This window comes from Perca fluviatilis, chromosome 9 (genome assembly GCF_010015445.1).
Source record: "Perca fluviatilis chromosome 9, GENO_Pfluv_1.0, whole genome shotgun sequence".
NCBI lineage: Eukaryota > Metazoa > Chordata > Actinopteri > Perciformes > Percidae > Perca > Perca fluviatilis.
The window spans coordinates 31,937,894-31,958,507 of record NC_053120.1 but is presented as its reverse complement, the minus strand read 5'-3'; the positions used below and the strand labels follow the sequence as shown (position 1 = coordinate 31,958,507).

General features: G+C 41.1%; 1 protein-coding gene across 7 annotated transcripts in view; it reads right to left on the bottom strand.

Moving 5' to 3' along the window:
* Positions 1 to 20,614, bottom strand: part of mcf2l2 (MCF.2 cell line derived transforming sequence-like 2) — a 376,220-nt gene that overhangs the window by 200,938 nt on the left and 154,668 nt on the right. For all 7 annotated transcript variants that reach the window (XM_039810745.1, XM_039810749.1, XM_039810748.1 and 4 more), the window contains exons 12-15: positions 11,464 to 11,655; positions 10,691 to 10,877; positions 8,358 to 8,461; positions 2,850 to 2,938 (exon numbers count right to left, since the gene is read on the bottom strand). In XM_039810745.1, the coding sequence (XP_039666679.1) occupies positions 2,850 to 2,938; positions 8,358 to 8,461; positions 10,691 to 10,877; positions 11,464 to 11,655 (572 nt within the window). The remainder of the gene's footprint in view (positions 1 to 2,849; positions 2,939 to 8,357; positions 8,462 to 10,690; positions 10,878 to 11,463; positions 11,656 to 20,614) is intronic.

The following is a 20,614-nucleotide window of genomic DNA, read 5'->3' as shown; positions in this document are numbered from 1 at the left end:
AATGATGGTACCTCACACAAACAGTCTGCCATGCTTTTTCTCTTTCATGTTATATGTCACCTTTTGCTGCCAATGTATTTGCTCACTTGTAATAAATATCAAAGCTGTTAGATAGCTGTTAGAACATTACATGCTGCCAAGTGTAATGTTACATCACATGCAATGATGCTTCTGTTGCCTGTAACCTTATGGCGCTTACCTGACATGGGGGACTCGAGTCACATAACTTGACTCGAGTTAGACTCGAGTCGCAAATTTTAGGACTTTAGACTTGCTTGATTAACATTCATAAAAGACTCAACTTGACTTTGACTTGATATTCATGACTTGAGACTTGACTTAGACTTGAGTCAAATGACTTGAAATGACTTGATTTTCTGTTTAATAAATATATTTTTTCCCCCTCTGATATTGAGGAGGAGTTAACTTTACGATTTTAGTGCTGTTGCATGCGCAGGAACCGTTGATATGATGACGCGGCGCGCGGCGGCAGACCGTCAGTAAACAACACTGGCTATGGCTAGTAACTTAACGTCATGGATCCCTCTCATGGGCGCCGATACAGTGGGTGCTCCGGAGCTCGAGCACCCACGGAAAATACTGACCACCCACGTGTGCCAGACTGCCAGTTCATTTTTACATTAATCTAAAATTAAACACTGCAGTTGTGGAGCGTCTGTCATAGTGTGATTGGCTATGTCGGTGGCATTGATTCTTAATTTCCCACGAAGATGATCGAGGTTACGTGCCAGTTAAACTTTTCATCTCCAATCCTATCTGTATTTGTGAGAAGTGGCGCTGTCCTGAGTTGAAAGATAGCCTATAGGCTAGGCTACTTTACGGCTTTATTATGGCGTGTGTGCTCGTGTCGGCCGCTGTCCATAAGGTTCTGAAATGCAAACACTTTTTTTTAAAGGGTGTGCGCGTATGAGCACCCACGGAGGAAAACATAAATCGGCGCCTATGTCCCTCTGCACAGAAAATAATAAAGTTTGGCTATAAGGATTACACATCTGACCAGGCAAAGAAAAAAACGAACGGCAGTTTGCAAGGTCAGCAGTACAAAAATTTCCGACGTCGAATTTCATCAGACACTTCAAATCGGGAGAGATTCGGGTTCCAGTCCACATATTCAGCTGAACCACTATTTGGACGTTTGTGATGGACAGAACTCCCTTCAGTTTTTGGCCATGAATAAGCACACCCTCCCCTCTTTGTTTAAGGTGGCGGTAAGAGCGAATAAAACTAGGCACACATACACACACAACACAAACTGCTCGCTCTCTCTCTCTCTCTCTCTCTCTCTCTCTCTCATAAACACACACACATACAGACGTAATATGTGAATAAAGCTAGGGACACATACAACACACTCTGCACTCTCACACACACGCACATTCACTCACCAATATTAATAACTTTTCACTCACTCTTTCTCAAACACGCACACATTCACTCACAAATACAATGACAAATATCAACATATACTTTCCATTCCATGTGATAAGCAAAGGTGGTGGGATTCAGCTCCTCTTAAAGAATATGTTTTGTTCTTTAAGAGAAGGAAAGGTTAAAGGATGTGTTTCTGTCCCATAAACGTGAGGCATGTTTGAAGAATATTATTTGACTTAGGAACCATTATACTTGAATTGTTTGAAGGAATTTCATGATTTGATGTCATGTTTGAGGCATATTGAACAATGTTTATTTATTGTTGGCCTAATATCAGTTTTAGGCTGTGCTTTTTTATCTGTGTTAATTTAAACTCTTCAGATGTATGTGGACGCAATGTCTTTTGAATATTGAGTAAAAAATGCAAAAAAAACTCCAGCAGTTCATAATTACTGTCTTTAGCTTGTTTAAAAATGGAAACTTTTGTATGACTTGACTTGACTTGCTTGACCAAAGCTATGACTTGACTTGACTTGCTTGATTGTCACAAGAAATGACTTGGACTTGCTTGAGACTTGAAGGTTAAGACTTGAGACTTGCTTGTGACTTGCCCATGTGTGACTTACTCCCATCTCTGGTGCTTACCCACTGCTAGTACCAGCTCTACTCTACTTGGCTTGACCACGGTGCACCGTCCTCATTTTCCATTGCAGATTTAGTATCGCCTCATGCGTGAGGCGAGCGTGGCTGGTCGTCATAGCAATGCCGCAGGAAACTGCGTGACCTAGCGCGACACACACACACACAGAACGTCGAAGGTGTGTTGTTTTTGACTCTCGGCATATGGCTGTTACCACAGCCAGAAGACAAATTTAGTTTCAAAAGAAGCTGGAGGCAGCAAATAACACACCGCTGGCTTAACTATTTAAAAATGGTGGGTTTGTTCAGGACACCCCAGTCTGTCACGAGCAATGATGACGCAGTGATTAATGACGATTATCTCTAACCAATCAGTAGTCTGCAGGTTTTCACGTCACCTTTTGGTATCGCCTCAGCTTGCTTGGAACCTTGACGGAGGTGATACTAAAAAAAGTACCTGTTAGCAGGTACCAGGGATTTTTTTTTGTAATGGAAACCCAAAAAAGGCGAGTAGAGTCGAGGCGAGTCGAGCAGGTACCATGTAATGGAAAAACGCCATTAGTTTCGGAGCACCAGACAGCAGTTGACGCAGCTGAAATGTGCACTTCAGATACGCAATGCATGTGGTAATTGATACAAATCACTATAAAACAGCACACTTCAAACCATGCAAAAAATTATGGCATATAACTGTAACAGTTGTGTTTTTTCTCTCTGGAATCAGTAAATTGCTGCTGTGCAATGTGGCCTTTATATCATGTTTACTGAGAATTACATAATCATGTGTCTTTTCAGTATAGTGAATGTGCTGTCCATACCTGCGTCTGTTGGACAGACTCTCCTCTGTCTCATTGGTCACAACAACATGGGTGGAGCCTCCTTGGCTTTTCTCATGCATCACCTCAATCTGAGACACAAACACACACCACACATATAAGTTGTTTTTTTAGGACAGGGGCTTTGTATAGTATGTCTAAAATGCAAACCTAGATACCACTGAACATCAGTAAACTAATCTAGCTTTGTCCCAATAGAGCTGTTAAATGGTGCATTCAGGCAATCCCTGTCAACTTGTAAAATCAGCAAATATCATGTCTTTACCAGGTATTTGCATTCAGGTGGTCATCAGTCATTGGTAAATATTTAACTAGGCCAACAGTAAATGCAGAATGCATAGATTAGATTAGATAGATAGATAGATAGATAGATAGATAGATAGATAGATAGATAGATAGATAGATAGATAGATAGATAGATAGATAAGTTATAAGATGTAGATGTTATGACCACAGTCCAGATTGTGTAGGAGATTACAAGCTACTTTGTAGTTGCAGTTGATACTTTATGTAGGCTTCACTGCAAAAGCTGGTGCAAAGATTAACTGTATTTGCATATATATATATATATATATATATATATATATATATATGCATACAGTACATACAGTACAGGCCAACAGTTTGGACACACCTTCTCATTCAATGCGTTTTCTTTATTTTCATTGTAGATTCTCACTGAAGGCATCAAAACTATGAATGAACACATATGGAATTATGTACTTAACAAAAAAGTGTGAAATAACTGAAAACATGTCTTATATTTTAGATTCCTCAAAGTAGCCACCCTTTGCTTTTTTGATAGCACTGCAAACCCTTGGTGTTCTCTCAATGAGATTCATGAGGTAGACACCTGAAATGGTTTTAACTTCACAGGTGTGCCTTGTCAGAGTTAATTAGTGGAATTTCTTCCCTTATTAATGGGGTTGGGACAATCAGTTGTGTTGTGCAGAAGTCAGGTTGATACACAGCCGACAGCCCTATTGGACAACTGTTACAATTCATATTATGGCAAGAACCAATCAGCTAAGTAAAGAGAAACGAGTGGCCATCATTACTTTAACAAATGAAGGTCAGTCAGTCTGGAAAATTGCGAAAACTTTGAATGTGTCCCCAAGTGCAGTCGCAAAAACCATCAAGCGCTACAACGACACTGGCTCACATGAGGAATGCCCCAGGAAAGGAAGACCAAGAGTCACCTCTGCTGCTGAGGATAAGTTAATCTGAGTCACCAGCCTCAGAAATTGCAAATTAACAGCAGCTCAGATTAGAGACCAGATGAATGCCACACAGAGTTCTAGCAGCAGACACATCTCTAGAACAACTGTTAAGAGGAGACTGCGCGAATCAGGTCTTCATGGTCAAATAGCTGCTAGGAAACCACTGCTAAGGAGAGGCAACAAGCAGAAGAGATTTGTTTGGGCCAAGAAACACAAGGAATGGACATTCCTTGTGTACATGGAAATCTGTGCTTTGGTCTGTTGAGTCCAAATTTGAGATCTTTGGTTCCAACCGCCGTGTCTTTGTGCGACGCAGAAAAGGTGAACGGATGGATTCTTCATGCCTGGTTCCCACCGAGAAGCATGGAGGAGGAGGTGTGATGGTGTGGGGGTGCTTTGCTGGTGACACTGTTGGGGATTTATTCAAAATTGAAGGCATACTGAACCAGCATGGCTACCACAGCATCCTGCAGCGACATGCCGCCCCATCCGGTTTGCGTTTAGTTGGACCATCATTTATTTTTCAACAGGACAAATCGCAAAAAATACCAATGTTATGCAATGCTGCTTTAACTAGTGTAAGGTATTTTATTGTGTAACCTCTCAGTTGAAGGTTAAGAGGAAGTTACAGTAAACATAGAGTTTTTATTGTGACGGGAAAAACGGAAGTGGTTAAAGGGTTGTATTTTCTGACGGATGACTGTGTTGGGGTTGAATAAAGTGAGACGTGCAGTGCCTTGGAAGCCTGTGTCTTTATTTTACAGCCAAACCTGAATCTAGACAATATAAGAAATCCTCGGGTACACTAGCTAAGGGTAAATAGATTATTAGTAAACATTTTTTGTTTTGTTGTTTTCAAATAAAAGCCATGCCAATTGCAGCTTAAAATTACTCGGATAACATTTCTGAACTTTATTTACAGCTGCATGGCCGACTACCTGATTAATGTTTGGTACACATATTTCGAAAGAAACTCCAGAGACTTTGCCTTTAATGGGCATCTCATTAGTTGTTGAGGAGAGGAATGGTCAAGAAAAAAATCGCCTGCATTAATGTCACTTGTTGAAAAAACTGCCTGATTAAACAGTTACAATCCAGCACCAGCACCAGCACAGGTTTGTAGAAACCATAAGGAAACTCCAAGGCACTCTCTTGTAGACTTGACCAAGCCATAAATAAAGGCTTTTTAATTTGCCTACAAGAGAGTGCCTTGGAGTTTCCTTATGGTTTCTACGTTATGTTTATCCCATCCAAAGAGCACCTCAAGCTAACATTTTGAGTCCTGGAAGCGCTCCGTTACAGACATTTGATATACCAGCAAAGGTTTGTTTGAACATGTTCACAAAGCTTACTAACAACAGATCTGGGAACTGTCTGCCCTGATCAATTATGGAGGAAGGTTTATGTAAACACATCAACACTATCACAGTCAGCAGCACAAAATAAATCTGGGATGCGCATCCAAATTATGCACACTGTAAAGCAGTAAATGGGATCGAGCAAAATCGCAGCACAGCAGCTAACACCACTAGGGTGGCATACTAATTAGTATTAGTACCGACTTCAGCCAGAAGGACTATGAAAAGGTGGGGGAATGTGGTTCTAAGGGAGACTGGTAGAACGTTTTTTTGAGACAGAAGCCGTACTAATACTAATAGCTGTGACAAGCATTCCAACCTATACTACATATAACAACTCAGAAATCAAGTTCAAGCTATATATTGTCAAATGTACAACAATTACAGAACCACTTGTTGCCAATGAAAATCGTGGGCCTCAGGCAAACTTCAACTATGCTCTTAAGTTTGTAGAAAAAAAAATCACAATATTACACTAAATTAGAATCAAGACATAAGACATAATAGTAAGTTAAAATATAGAGATAAAATATAACATAGTTAAATGTGAAAAAGGTAATATAAATTTTTGGAAAGTAATTGCAAATTAATAAGCTGAATGTAAACATTAAAGTAGTATATGTATATGCATAATAAGGTCGGTGGTTCGATCCCTGGCCACTGCAGTCTAAATGTAAATGTACTGCATTTATATAGCACTTCTACAGTCTCACTACTCTTCTGTGATGGTTTTCAGTTATTAGGTATATAGATTCCACTTTGTCCTGTATAGTCTCTTTGCACTGCTAATAACTATCCTCAAGATTGCATACTGACAATCACCACATGGAGCTTCTTCTTTTACTTGCTTTATCGTCCGAACACGATTATTACAGCCGAATGCTTATCAGACTATCTCCGTCGCTACTCTCACGTTACTTCCTGTTATTAGACATGACCTATCTAATCCAATACATGACATCCCTCCTTTTCTTGAATATAAACATTCATGTCAATAACCTCTGTACTGTCGTACATAAGTGTTTTTTACAATATACAACTATTTCACAATATATCCCCACAATGTTTATCTCACTTTTACGGAGCCCCCCTGGTCCCACTTTGTCAAAAAAATTTATTATAACTATCTTGTGGCCACGAGATAGTATCTTGAGGCCTCAAGATAGTTATCTTGAGGCCTCAAGATAATTCTTCTTCATATTTTATAGCCTATATTTATACTTTTTACATGTATATATGTCACAAAGTGGAGCCAGGCAGCCACAGTTTTCTTATGTTTTATATAGTGTGGTGTTTCGGGTGTTTTATTTTGTATATAGTGTGGTGTTTCGGGTGTTTTATTTTGTTTATAGTGTGGTGTTTTGGTTTGCCTGGCACAGAACGGAAGACTCCTCCCAGTGCACCTGAGGCAGATCTCATCAGGAGCATAGGCGCCGATACCGTGGGTGCTCTGGAGCTCGAGCACCCACGGAAAATACTGAGCACCCACGTGTGCCAGACTGCCAGTAGGCTACATTCATTTAAAATTAAACTTTGCAGTTGGTGCTTAGTGGATTGATTCTTAATTTCCCACGAAGCTGATCGGGGTTACGTGTCAGTTAAACTTTTCATCTCCAATCCTAAACACACAAAACAACATATGAAAAAAATAATATATATGACAAAATATAAAATAAACAATATATATATGAAAACATAAAATTTATAATAAATGTATTATTTCTTTATATGTTGTTTTGTGTTTCTTTTTTTTTAATTAAGTAAACTGAGGCTTGAACCCCTGACCATTAGTCTATACCAGGGGTGTCAAACTCAACTTCACTAAGGGCCACACTTGGAAATAAGAATCACATCATGGGCCAGGCATGTAGAGTTTGACATGCTTTTATTTAATCTAAGTAAAACATATTTGATTGTATCATTGCATATCTCATATAGCTTTCTCACTTACAGTTATGTTGACATAAAGCCCTAAAAAAAAGTTCCTTAGCCATCATAGAGTTTTGCAAATCAAGCAAAATAATGATTAAATTTTTTTACAGCAACCTGTTTCACAGCCTAAATATGAAAACTCTCTGCTTCTGTGGGAATTCCTGAATCTCAAAGTCAGCAAATCTGCCAAATTCTGCATTGAGTATCGCATAATTACAGTTTGAAAAGAGTTTCCGTCACTTTGGTTTCTGCGCACAACTAGGCGGGCCAAAATCTATTGTGAACCTAAATTGATATGCGGGCCGGATCAAAACTTGCGAGGGGCCGGATTTGGCCCGCGGGCCTTGAGTTTGACACATGTGGCCTATTCACTTTACTTTTCCATTTAAATAGCTTTGAATAGTTTGATTTAAAAAAAAAAAAAGTCAATATCAAATGAACCTTCTGTATCTGCTTGTGCCAGTGCCATTGTAAAGCTCAAAACCAAGAAAGTGTTTTTATGGCTATAGTATCACATCAATTGGATAATTTAAGATGCCTTCTCATTACATCTTAACTGATAATTCAGTCAATCTTAGAAACACTGGGAATTTATTAGAAATATGAACAAAGTTATGTACTCTTTTAAAATAGTGCTGTCTGCACTATATAAGTGTATAATGATGGACTATCCTTATGTCAAATAGAGCTGGGGAATTCTGTACCTTTATGATACCTATCAATATACTTTGGTAATTCCAAGTATCAATAAATTGACTGTCATTCAGTACCACTTATCCATACTTACGTAATAGAAAGGTGTTATGAATACGCTAAAACTAAAAATGTAAGTACGATACCCTCCCTTAGTTTCATAGTCAGTTGTTCTTTCTTACATTGAGATTGACAGAACTTTAAAAATCTTTAAAGTTAGTTGTTGAAAGGGTTATAATTTAATTAATTAACAGTGAGATTTCAAAGTGGGACCGCAAGGAGGATACCTTGATGCCTCCTTTGGCCTTGCGTATGTTCTTCTTCTTGCTGGGATCAGCTTCTGCTGGCTGCTTGCCACTGTTAGAATTATCAGAAGCTCTGCGAGCCAGAGCTAGAATGAATTGAGAGTATACAGCATAAGTAACTTCAATCATTTCTTTTTTCAGAGCTTTGTTACATTACATACATGCAGTTATAAAAATGAGTTAAGATTATGAAGAAAAAATAATTACAATACTGTTTGCAGCTTAAAGGGGTGATAGAATGCAAAACCGATTTTACCCTGTCATAGTTGAATAACGACAGTTCGGTGGGTAAATAGGACATACAAAGAAGCTCAAAATCCCACTGACACCCCTTTACTATGAAAATCTCATATTTTGAAACTGCTGCTGAAAACGGGCGAATCCCAACAAAGCTGAGTTGCTTGCGCAAGCATCTCAAAATCCGGAACCTTAAGAGAACAGTCACGCCCCAACATTTACATAGGCTACACAACTGACCTGAGATCAGGTAGTCTTCTGAATCTAGCTAGGTCACGCAGATCTCTGCTATTCCATTACAAAATTCACTTCTGAAACTTTTTTATGCGAGAAATCAACCATATAAAGCTCGAATATGGCTTTACGAATATGCCGCTTTACGAAAATGGATGGCTAATTGCAAATTTTCTCCGACTGTGTGTCGGAGTTTAGTGCCGGTGTTGGTGCTGCCTGGGTTGCTACATCGCCACCCTGACCGCAGTGTCAGCGAGCTTGTTACGCCCGCAATCTTTTACCGCAGCCCGCAGGTTCCAGTTAATCTTATAATGGGTATGTGTGTTGAGTTATTTAAACAAACAATCGGGGAAATAAACGCCTCTTGTCCGCGAGTCTCATTGATAGAGCCGCGGTGAGATGGAGTCCATCAATGAGAGCTAGCTAGCCTCCTCCTAACTCTGACATTCACAAAAATACATTCAATTGAAATCCGAAATCGGACAAGTGTTAGCTAAGCTTTGTAAGACCTTGAGGAACCTGTAATATTCATACCGTGACGAAATTCAAACTGTAAATATACTTTAGTTATGCGAAAGTGAGCAAGCTGCGGTATTTCCCCATTGTAATGAATGGGACATATAGCAAGCAGCTGCTCGTCCTACAAAGACGCCTTGCGTTCATAAAAATGCCTTAAAATCAAATCGGACACAACGGTTAGCTTTATAAGACATTGGAGAATGATGTTGTATAAGTGGCGTGACGAAATTCAAACTGTAAATATAATTTAGTTATGGCGACAGTGTAGCTAGCTAGCTGCGGTATTTCCCCATTGTAATGAATGGGACATATAGCAAGCAGCTGCTGGTCCTACAAAGACGCCTTGCGTTCATAAAAAAGCCTTAAAATCAAATCGGACACAACGGTTAGCTTTATAAGACATTGGGGAATGATGTTGTATAAGTGGCGTGACGAAATTCAAACTGTAAATATAATTTAGTTATGGCGACAATGTAGCTAGCTAGCTGCGGTATTTCCCCATTGTAATGAATGGGACATATAGCAAGCAGCTGTTCGTCCTACAAAGACGCCTTGCGTTCATAAAAATGCCTTAAAATCAAATCGGACACATGGGTTAGCTTTATAAGACGTTGGGACATTCAAAACCGTAAATGTATTATTTATAGATATAGTTATGCGGGCAGCTGGCCGCGGAGCCCCGTATGCAGTATCCACAAAGGGTGACTTTGCCCTGGGTATGGAGCCCAGCAGGCTGTCGCTTTCTCGTCAGACTGTGTGGAGCTCCTAAAGTCCGACACGTCTTACCAAATTTGCAATTAGCCATCAATTTTAGTAAAACGGCCCATATTTGAGCTTTATATAGTTGATTTCTCGCTTAAAAAAGTCTCAGAAGTGAATTTGGTAATGAAACATTGCAGTGTCTGGAATATGAGATTCTGTCGCTTCTCTAATGTATGTGTATTGGGGATTCGCTCAACCAATCAGCGCGCGTCTCTAATGTCTGCGTATGGCAAGTCGCTCAACCAATCACCGCGCAGCTCATCTAAATATTCATGACCATACCATATTTGGAAGAAAAGCTCTTGTTACAAATAGGGCCAAAACACAGGGATGCATAAGGGCCAATAAAATATCAACCAGGCAATTTTCAGCCCAACCAATGTTACATACCCCATTAGGAGACCATAAGGAACAGTGTGAAATACCCTATATAATCATTCTATCACCCCTTTAAGGTGTCATTCATGTCACAGACAGTAAGTGTTTAAAAACAGTTTGAGCCTGTAACACCAGGCACATGATCTGCTCCACAAATAAACTGGTTATTACAATATCCGACTCACGCTGCTGGCTCCCAGTCGTCCTCGGTGGGTTCTTCAGTACAGGCCGTTTGGGAGAGGACTCAGGCCGCGGGGCAACGGGCTGGACGGGCCTCATCTGTTTAGCTGACAGCCTCTTCAGACTGACGTGTCGCTTCTGAAACATCTCCTGGACGTCCTCCAGGCGCTTCAGTGCCTTCAGAACATTGGCCTGCAGGAAGAAAGCTCACTATCAATTAGGGGTGTGCAAAAAAATCGATTTACATTCGTATCGCGATTCAAGCTCTACCGATTCAAAATCGATTTATAGAATTCCAAAAATCTATTCATTTTTTTTTTTTTATTGTATGTCTACTGCAATCACATAGGAAAAGTACATTTACATACTGTGAATCGTTTTTTGTGGTTGTTTTTTTTAGATTATGTTTTTGGGCATTTTCAGCCTTTATTTGGATAGGACAGCAGAAGACATGAAAGGGGAGAGAGGGGGGGGGGGGGCGATGACATGCAGCAAAGGGCCACAGGTCGGAGTTGAACCCGAGTCCGCTTCGTCAAGGAGCAAACCGCTATATATGGGAGCCCGCTCTACCAACTGAGCTATTAGGGCTCCCGTGAATCGTTTTTTTTTTTATCGAGAATCGTTTTTGAATCGAAAATCGATTTTTAATCTAATCTTGAGCCTAAAAAAAATCAATATTGAATTGAATCATTACATTTTCTGAATCGTGCACCCCTACTTTCAATCCTCCTCAACATTATCACTGCAACAGAATATCCAGTCATGTTGTTCACCATACCTTGATATCCTCGGACAGGACAACATCATACAGGTTGTGGAGGTTCTTCAATTCAGTCAGTTGGTTCTTTTCTGCAGACTCCAGAAAGTGTTCGATGTCAATAAGTGCTGACTCTGCCCCTTCCTGTGACTGACACTTATCCACAGCCTGGAAGGCCAGCATGTAGATGCCAGACTCACACCACTGGGTTACCTGTACACAGCAGAAATTCAAACAGGGCAAGTTTGTAATGTAGCTAATTAAATCCCTTCCAATGTGGTGGCTCAGTGTGAGTGCCCTGTATTACAGGGGTAATTGGGATCTTTAAAGGAATATTTCACCATTTGAAGGATGAATATATATTTAAATTGGGTCACTTATGTAGTAGAAATGTGAATTTTTTTTAGAAATTGGTGGCTTCTAGGCCAGAAAATGTGTTTTGGGCTCATGTGGATGAAAGACACCAAATCCCAGAATGCACCCCCACTAACACAGAACGTTTAGGGAACGTTGGGGAACGTTAGTTTTTGGTTCTCTAAAGGTTAGTTCGAACCAAACCAAAAACTAACGTTTAGGGAACGTTAGTTTTTAGAACGTATTTATTCGAACCCGAGTATACAGACGAAGAACTAGCACAACTCACAAGAGTTGGAAAGAACGAGACTGACAGAGGGGAAACAGGCAGATGAACTTGCTGCTCCAAGCACAAGCTAAAGCTAGCATCAGTAACTGGGAGACATAGCCACACCACCGGGCGCTCCGTGGAGTTTTATTGGAATGATTATCACAGATGCCTGGCTGAATACACTCACCAGACGGCAGATAGCAGCTAACGGCTAACAGCTATCTGGCTGTACACACTCACTGGAGGGCAGCTAGCAGCTAACAGCTAACAGCTACTACCGCACTACTGTTTTTTTTAGGCGGGAATACACTTCAAGACGTGACATGACCTGTCCTCTGACATAGCCACACCACCACCGCTCCGTGGATTGTTACTGGGATGATTATCACAGAAGCCTGTCTGAATACACTCACCGGACGGCAGATAGCAGCTAACGGCTATCAGCTAGCAGGGCAAGCTAGCTACCGGCAGGATCGAGACAGGGACCAGGGTAGGTGAATTTAAACAATGTCTGAGTTGAAAACGCATCTTGTTGACACGTAAGGGCCCTGTTCATGTGGCACATACATATTAATTGCATTTTGTGTCTGTTAAGAGGCACAAAGGCACTCTAAAACTTGCCCCGAGCACTGCGGTTTTAGCTCAGGGGACGCTTGTAGTACGTAGCTGCAGCTTCTCCGTGTTACCTGCACTGATTCGGTGTTTTTTCTATCGAAAGTACTCGCGTAGCTATAGCGATCAAGATTAATGTAAAAATTGGCCGGAATTCTCCTTTAAGAAACCAGTCATATTTCCTACCATGGAACTACTGAAATTCAACCTGGTGCATATCACGTGACTGTTATAATGTATAACAACTAAAACCATTAATTATTCCATAGCCATGAGGACCTCCATTACCCGCATGGCACAGCGGATGGACACATTTGAGGAAAAGATGGATGAGCTGCTCATGCTCTTAAGGAGCTCCCAGTCACCTCCCTCTGCTCCAGTCGATGACGTGTTGCTGTCGCTCTGCTCAACAGTCATCGAGCTGCAGGAGTTCAACAGGAGAGGAGGAACAAAATGGTAATTAAGTGGCCCTACCCTGCCCTAAGATAACACTATATAATTGCATAAATTAAAATATCATAACTGAACTGACTTCTCTTACAAAATGAGATTGTACAAGCTCTCCACTTTGTTCTACATGTTTAATTTGTATTTCTATATTTGTTTTACAGCAACTTTTTCTGACAACCTTTCAACCAATGACGTTGTATAGCCTGCAGGGTAGAAAGACAAAGGCCTTCCAGGACCTGACAATCTGCAGGGTTATAACAGGCAGGTGTTATTGTTCACATCAGTATTATGCGTAGCTTGGCTGATAAGGGGTTTTAATTTGACTTGTAACTTTGCTTCTTCTTGCTACTCTAGCGGCCTCTCAGAAAAACTTCCCCGCGCTGACTGCAGCAGACGTGGAGGACCCCCCAGTGCTCCCCCTCACAATATCCATCAGCCTAGTGTCAAAGGTCGACTCATTCAAGTTTCTGGGCTCCATCATTTCCCAGGACCTGAAGAGGGAGTCCAACATCCTTAAAAAGGCTCTGCAGAGGATGTACTTCCTATGGCAACTGCGGAAGCATGGCCTACCACAAGAGCTATTGGCCATCTTCTACACTGCTGCCATCCTCCTGCCTCTTCCCCTCTGGCGGGCGCTACAGATCCCTGCACACAAAAAACCAGACACAAGAACAGCTTCTTTCCCTCTGCCATCACTCTCCTGAACTGCTGATAAGTGGGGACATCCCCACTTTGGCCATTCACCTACACATTACATACTTTATCATTCCAATATGCATCTTGCACACTACATTTCTGCCCTGCAAAGGCAAAAGACCTTAACTTGCTAGTGTGAAACTGAGAAAAATGACTTTAAAGTTTCTGTTTTGTCCAGACAAAAGTATTATAGGTAAAACTCCCAAAATTTGACAACTAGTTGCTATAATTAAGAAATGTTTGTATGTATAAAAAGCTTGAGCTCAAAATTGACCTTTGATCCTTATTTGGCAGTTCCTGTACTCTTCCTTTGTATCATGTGCCAAAAACAAGGAGTCATGCAAAGGCAAAAGGCAGTAACTGACATATAATCAATATTTGCTTGCTGTTCACCATACTTGCATCCATTATAAGAACACCTAACCAAGGTCTAGTCATCATGGTATTTGTTTTAAATTATATAGAAAACCTTTGCTTGTTCCTATTTACTCCTATAATGATCAGGATAGTGTGGCAACACTAACACAGTTTAACAGTATGACAGATAAGTAACTTTGCAGTACAGTATGAAAAAATACAAGAAGTATTTTCTCAAAGATAATTTAATTATAATTTAATACAAAGGTATATTTATTTAACAATAAATATATAATGTTTAACACTAAGGGCCACCAAACTGCTTAAGATGCACAGTCAACAAGCTCGACTTGGATTACTACTTTTTAATTCTGAGATAACATTTAGGTTAGCATACTTTGTACGGACGTTAGCAATAACTAGCTTAGTGCTTTTATGGATTTATGGATGTGTGAGATTTGACATGAACACCTGCAAGAAGGAAATATAGCTCAAACACGTATGGATTGTTGTGGATACAGCAGATGACGTGCATTGCTATGGATTGTATTATCTTCCATGTATTATATCGAATTGCATGGAAAGGTAGGATGCCAGCTGTGTATTTCATAATTGGTTTTCGCGTCTAGTGTGTGAGCCTCCGCAAGGCCCGCTGAGGAGGTGTGTCAGCATCAACGTTAGCGCTGTAGCTAGCAATGTAGCTAGCTCGGGCTGTCACTGACAGAATAGGAATCATCACTTTATTTGATATGTCGTGGTATGTTACGTGGTTTGGTGACAATTAAAAGCGCGCAAAGTAGGCTATGACGAGGCTAGAGTACAGTAAGATCACGTGCGGTACAGTAACCTCTCTCTTGATGCCTGGCTAAACAAAGTCCGAACACTCAACTTCCGAGTGCAGAGATCCGTAACAGCTATTACGGCGTTCTGCTGTGGTTTCTCGTATGGTTTTGGATGTTACGGTTGTCTTTATTTTCTTGTTAAACCCAATATTTATTCACATATTAAAGGAGGTCTCAAATACCCCAAAAGTGACATTAACTCATTTTTGCCCAAACATGTTTTTCCTTTGTAGGGCAGATTTGCATTCTACATTTATACAATATATTGTGTTAATGTGCCTATATGTATGTTGTCTCTCTTGTGCAGTATGTGTCTATATGGCAAATAAAACGGATTCTTATATAAAAATGTTTTTTTAATTTTTTGGTACCATGGTTGTTAGTTTTTTAAAGGTTATGGGACTGTAAAAAATAACGTTAGAGGAACATTCCATAATGGTTGCAACGGTGGGGGAACATTATCTAAAGGTTGTAACGTTAGGGGAACGTTCTATAAAGGTTACAACGTTAGGGGAACGTTCGCTAAAGGTTGCAACGTTAGGGGAACGTTCTCTAAAAGTTTGGAGAACGTTTGATGTAACCAAAAACGAACGTTCCCAGAACGTTCAACCAACTTTCCATAATAACCAAAACACAACCAAAACCTAACCAAACCTAACCTTCAGGGAACATTCGCGCAACCAAAAATGAACGTTCCCAGAACGTTCTGGGAACCAAAAATAGTTAGCTGGGACTTGCTTTGCTGCTTTAGCGTCTACTCCCAAGCCACGCCTACCCTTTACAGATAGACAGTGAGGCGATCAACTCAACAAGTGTGTTTTATTGTCATTTCAACCATATACACGAAAAAACGTTTCAAGTGGTGTTACGCATTTAAAATATATACTTTTTTGCCACAGCTGATACATTATCCGGACTTCTTTCAGCGGATTGATTGATAGCTCCAGAGTGAACAGAACTGTGTCCATGGCAACGCTCTGCTATGCATGGCAACGGTGTGTTATCCTTAGCAGCGGTCTGTTATCAAGAAAATAACAGACCGCATTCTACATTAGAATTCAACCAAGCCATAAAAGAAGGCTAACACATAGCTACTAGCATTAGCTCTTGGTGGGCTGTGGTATAAACATCGAGTATAAACACAGCCGTAAATTTGCGTGGGATGTAGAATGGTCGGCATTTTACAGTCACAAACTCCACCAGCAGTTAGCAGTTAGTTGGATACAAATCACCCCATTTTTGCATTTTTGCAACAGGCAGTCCGTGGTAACACAGCCCACCTCCACTAGCTAGTCTTATCCGGTGACAGAGCAGCAGGCTGGATTGTCCACAGCAATATTTCCAACAACAAAAACACAGCACTCTCTGAACTCACGTTGGGAGTTTTGTTGAAGTTGGATGTAGTCCAGTTTGTTTAATGAGCGTACACTTGCAAGCAGGATTGGTGGAACAGGTGGCCAGCTAGCGTTAGCTTTCCACAGGCACACTCGTTCAACGCTCCCCGCTGATGAGGTCTCTTTACCGGCCAGAGCCATCGAGCACCACCGCTGGTCTCCATGCAGGCGAAGCTCGCGTAGTGTGTCGAGTATTGCGTCTGTAATAAAGTGTCCTGCATATTCTCCAATGTATCCCGGTGGTACACGTGTGCGGTAGTTTGAATGCACATAATTGTTGTTCTAAAATTTCCTTCGGGATGAACAGTTTCTGCTCCTGCTGAGAAGCTAAGCAAGGATTCAAGATGGCTGACACTCATTTTTTCCTCGGCAATCTCCGGAAAAAGCCGACAGTCCAAACCCCTATGGGCTATGCGGAAGTGGCTCCTAATACTAGCTGTAGTCTTTTGCCTCTGGGCAAAAAAGCCTCAGATGACGCAAAAATCGTCATTTTGCGTCATCTGAGGCTTTTTTCCAGACCCACAATACAGAGATCTCCCCTCTCGGGGGGACATGAGGAAGGGAAGAACGGTCATTCAAAAATAGTACCGGGTTTCTACTGATACAAAGCTTAATGCTAAATCGGTGAAGTGTCCCTTTAATGACAAACCATCACTTGTTCTTCATGCATGTTGGTGTTACATGATTACAGGAGAAGAATCTACATGTGAAATACGAGGAATAAAAACATGAGAGTGAAATACAAATAGGAATGTAAACAGTAGAGGGGAAGAATACTGTCCAGTAAAAACAGTAAGTATTCACCACCTGCATCACATCATCCCTTTCCAGTTTGTGGACATCACTTTAAGAGGGTCTCGATAGTTAAGTCCTCAGAATTTATTAAGTTATGTCTAACTGCCATTTGGTTTGCCAATGTACATATTCGCCCACTAACCTTAATTATGGGTCACGTGCACACATAGACATCAAAAAGGGATTGAGGACCTGCCCTTTTTCTTCCTCAAGAGAATGAGCCCTATTTTCTGGATGTATATTTTTTTATTATTAATGAATATAGCCTATATATTTCTGTTTGCACACAGCTTCCCTGTCGTACAAATGTATTTATTAAATTAAAAAAATCAACATCGGGAGATTAGACGATCTCTCTCTCTCTCTCTCTCTCTCTCTCTCTCTCTCTCTCTCTCTCTCTCTCTCTCTCTCTCCCCTTCGCTCCTCGGCAACAGTGCACACACACACACACACACACACACACACAGCCCCTTCCAGCTCCTACCCCAGAAAATTTATCTTGGCTTGTGCGGAGGTGATTGGTGATGAACAAAAGACTAAGCAGCCAGTGACTCAAGTTTACAGCTAATTAGCCAAAAGACAAAACAAATAGTTAACTACTATCTTGTTGTCATGTAAGGGCCCTGTTCATGTTGTACAGACAGCGAACGCCGACAGCGGCGAAGGCCCTATTGAAACTGAAGGAATTATTAGGGCCCAAGCGCAGACAGCCGCGAAGGCCCTATTGAAACTGAAGGAATTATTAGGGCCCGAGCACCGACAGCAGCGAAGGCCCTATTGAAACTCAAGGAATTATTTTCCTGTCAAATGAATTAGCTTTTTGAGGGGCTTAATATATTCAAAAACTCACCAAATTTGGCGGTCGCATCAAGTCTGGTGAAAATTTACGTATTTTAAGGTTTTCGGGAATAGCCGCACAAAAATGGCTCGCTAGCACCCCCTAGAAAGTTAAAGAAATTGAGCCCCTGCAGTGCGTTTAACGTAGACTCACGAAACTTGGTACACATATGTATCATGTCAAGATGTACAAAAGACGTCATGAGAGCCATACCCTAAACCCAACAGGAAGTCCGCCAGAGGAGTGTGGGAACCCTATTGTTTTTCTACTGATTATTAGGGCCCGAGCGGTGAAGGCCCTATTGAAACTGATGGAATTATTAGGGCCCGAGCGCTGACAGTGTCGAAGGCCCTATTGAAACTGAAGGAATTATTAGGGCCCGAGCGCCGAAAGCGCCGAGGGCTCTATTGAAACTGAAGGAATTATTAGGGCCCGAGCGCCGACAGCGAAGGCCCTATTGAAACTGAAGGAATTATTATTTATTTTTCCCGTCAAATGAATTGCCTTTTTGAGGGCCTTAACATATTCAAAAACTCACCAAATTTGGCGGTCGCATCAAGTCTGGTGAAAATTTACGTATTTTAAGGGTTTCAGGAATAGGCGCACAAAAATGGCTTGCAAGCGCCCTCTAGAAAGTTAACAAAATTTAGCCCCTGTAGTGCGTTTAACGTAGACTCACGAAACCTGGTACACCTTTGTATCATGTCAAGATGTACTCAAAACTTCATTAGAGCCATACCCTAAACCCAACAGGAAGTCCGCCATTTTGAATTGAAATTAGTGTGATTTTGGCCATTTCCACGTCGTACTTTAACGAACTCCTCCTAGAGATTTCATCCGATCAACTTCAAACTCGGTCTTTGCCATCTTAAGATGTTGTTAAAGATGAAAAGCTGTTAAAAGAAAAACTTTTCATCGTAGGGCGTGGCCGTGGCGGGGCAGCCATTTTGTGCGTTTCGCCGCCGAAACAGGAAGTGGGTGTAACTCAAGTGTACGTTGTCCGATTACCTCGAAACTTTTCACGATTCATAAGAGTCCAACCCTGAGGACAAATAAAGGCCGATATTTACTTAAAGTCATAGTGCCCTCTAGTAGCAACAGGAAGTAGGCCTAAAAGTCAAGGTGCTATACTTTAACGAACTCCTCCTAGAGATTTCATCCGATGGACTTCAAACTTGGTCTGTACCATCCCAACACCTTAACGATGAAAAGTTATTAAAAGAAAAACTTTTCGTCAGACGGTGTGGGCGTGGCGTGGCGGCCATTTTGAGTGTTTAGCGATGAACATAGAAGTTGTTGTAACTTGAGTGTACGTTGTCGTATCTGCCCGAAATTTCTCACAATTGACAAGGGTCCAGGCCTGAAGACACCTACAGGCCAAAACTGACTTTTGGTCATAGCGCCCCCCGCTGGCAACAGGAAATGTGCCTTATATGACAAACATCATCTGATTTACATGAAACTCAGAATGTGTGGTCTACATGTGATACTGAGCCGCCCCTTATAATATGACCACGCCCACTTACTCAGGCCACGCCCCATTTCATAACATTTGAACCGTTTAAGGTAGAGTCTTGTGTGAGGTGTCATTGAACTCAGCAGAGACTTCCTTCTTCATTGGTGATGGTTTGGCCCGCCCCCTATGTTCAAGCCACGCCCCCTTTCATAAATGGTGACCCGTTTAAGGTAGAGTCTTATGTGAGGTATCAATGAACTCAGCAGACTTATTTTTCATTGGTAATGGTTTTGCCCGCCCCCTATACTTTGGCCACGCCCCCTTTGAACCATATGATGTAGAGTCTTATGTGAGGTATCGTTGAACTCGGCAGGGAGTTCCCTTTTCATCATTGATGATTTGCGGTGTCTGAGTGCCGGGCAAATGCACGGTCGCAAGGAGCGGCGTCCGCCTGTAACCCTGACACGCACAGTCCATCGCTGCTCGCAGCTTTAATTGCATTTTGTGTCTGTTGAGAGGCATAAAGGCACCCTTTAGAACATGCCCCCAAAACTACCGTTTTAGCTAACTAAGAGCTCTAGACGTAGCTGCAGCAACTCCAGTTTGCTAGCACCGATTCTGGTTGTTCTTTTTTCTATCGACAGTACTTGCATATTTATAGCGATCAAGATTAACGTAAAAATTGGCCACAGTTCTCCTTTAACCCCTAGGTTCATTTTGCGCTGGAATAGTCTTTAATTGACCACAACATGAAAAAAGTGTCCTGCGTTAAACAGTAACTTCATCATTATGACCGTAGGCTCCTTAGCTAATAGTGTTTTTTTTTTCATTATTGGTGTTTTTTTTCTGTAAAAATTACCAAAATTACAGCAACAGCCTTTTTCAATTTAATGTGAGATTTTTCAAAAATATTTTTTGAACTGTTATTTATTCCAATAGTACCAAAAGAATAAAAATGATTTCTTGACATTTGCAAAATAAAAAATACTATCTCCTTGGTGCAGTCACTTATTCTAAATATATACTTGAAACTAGTAGCATAGAAAACACATGCACATTGTGGAAGAGTTTCCTATGCTGTTTGTGATTAACCTGGTGAAAACTAAA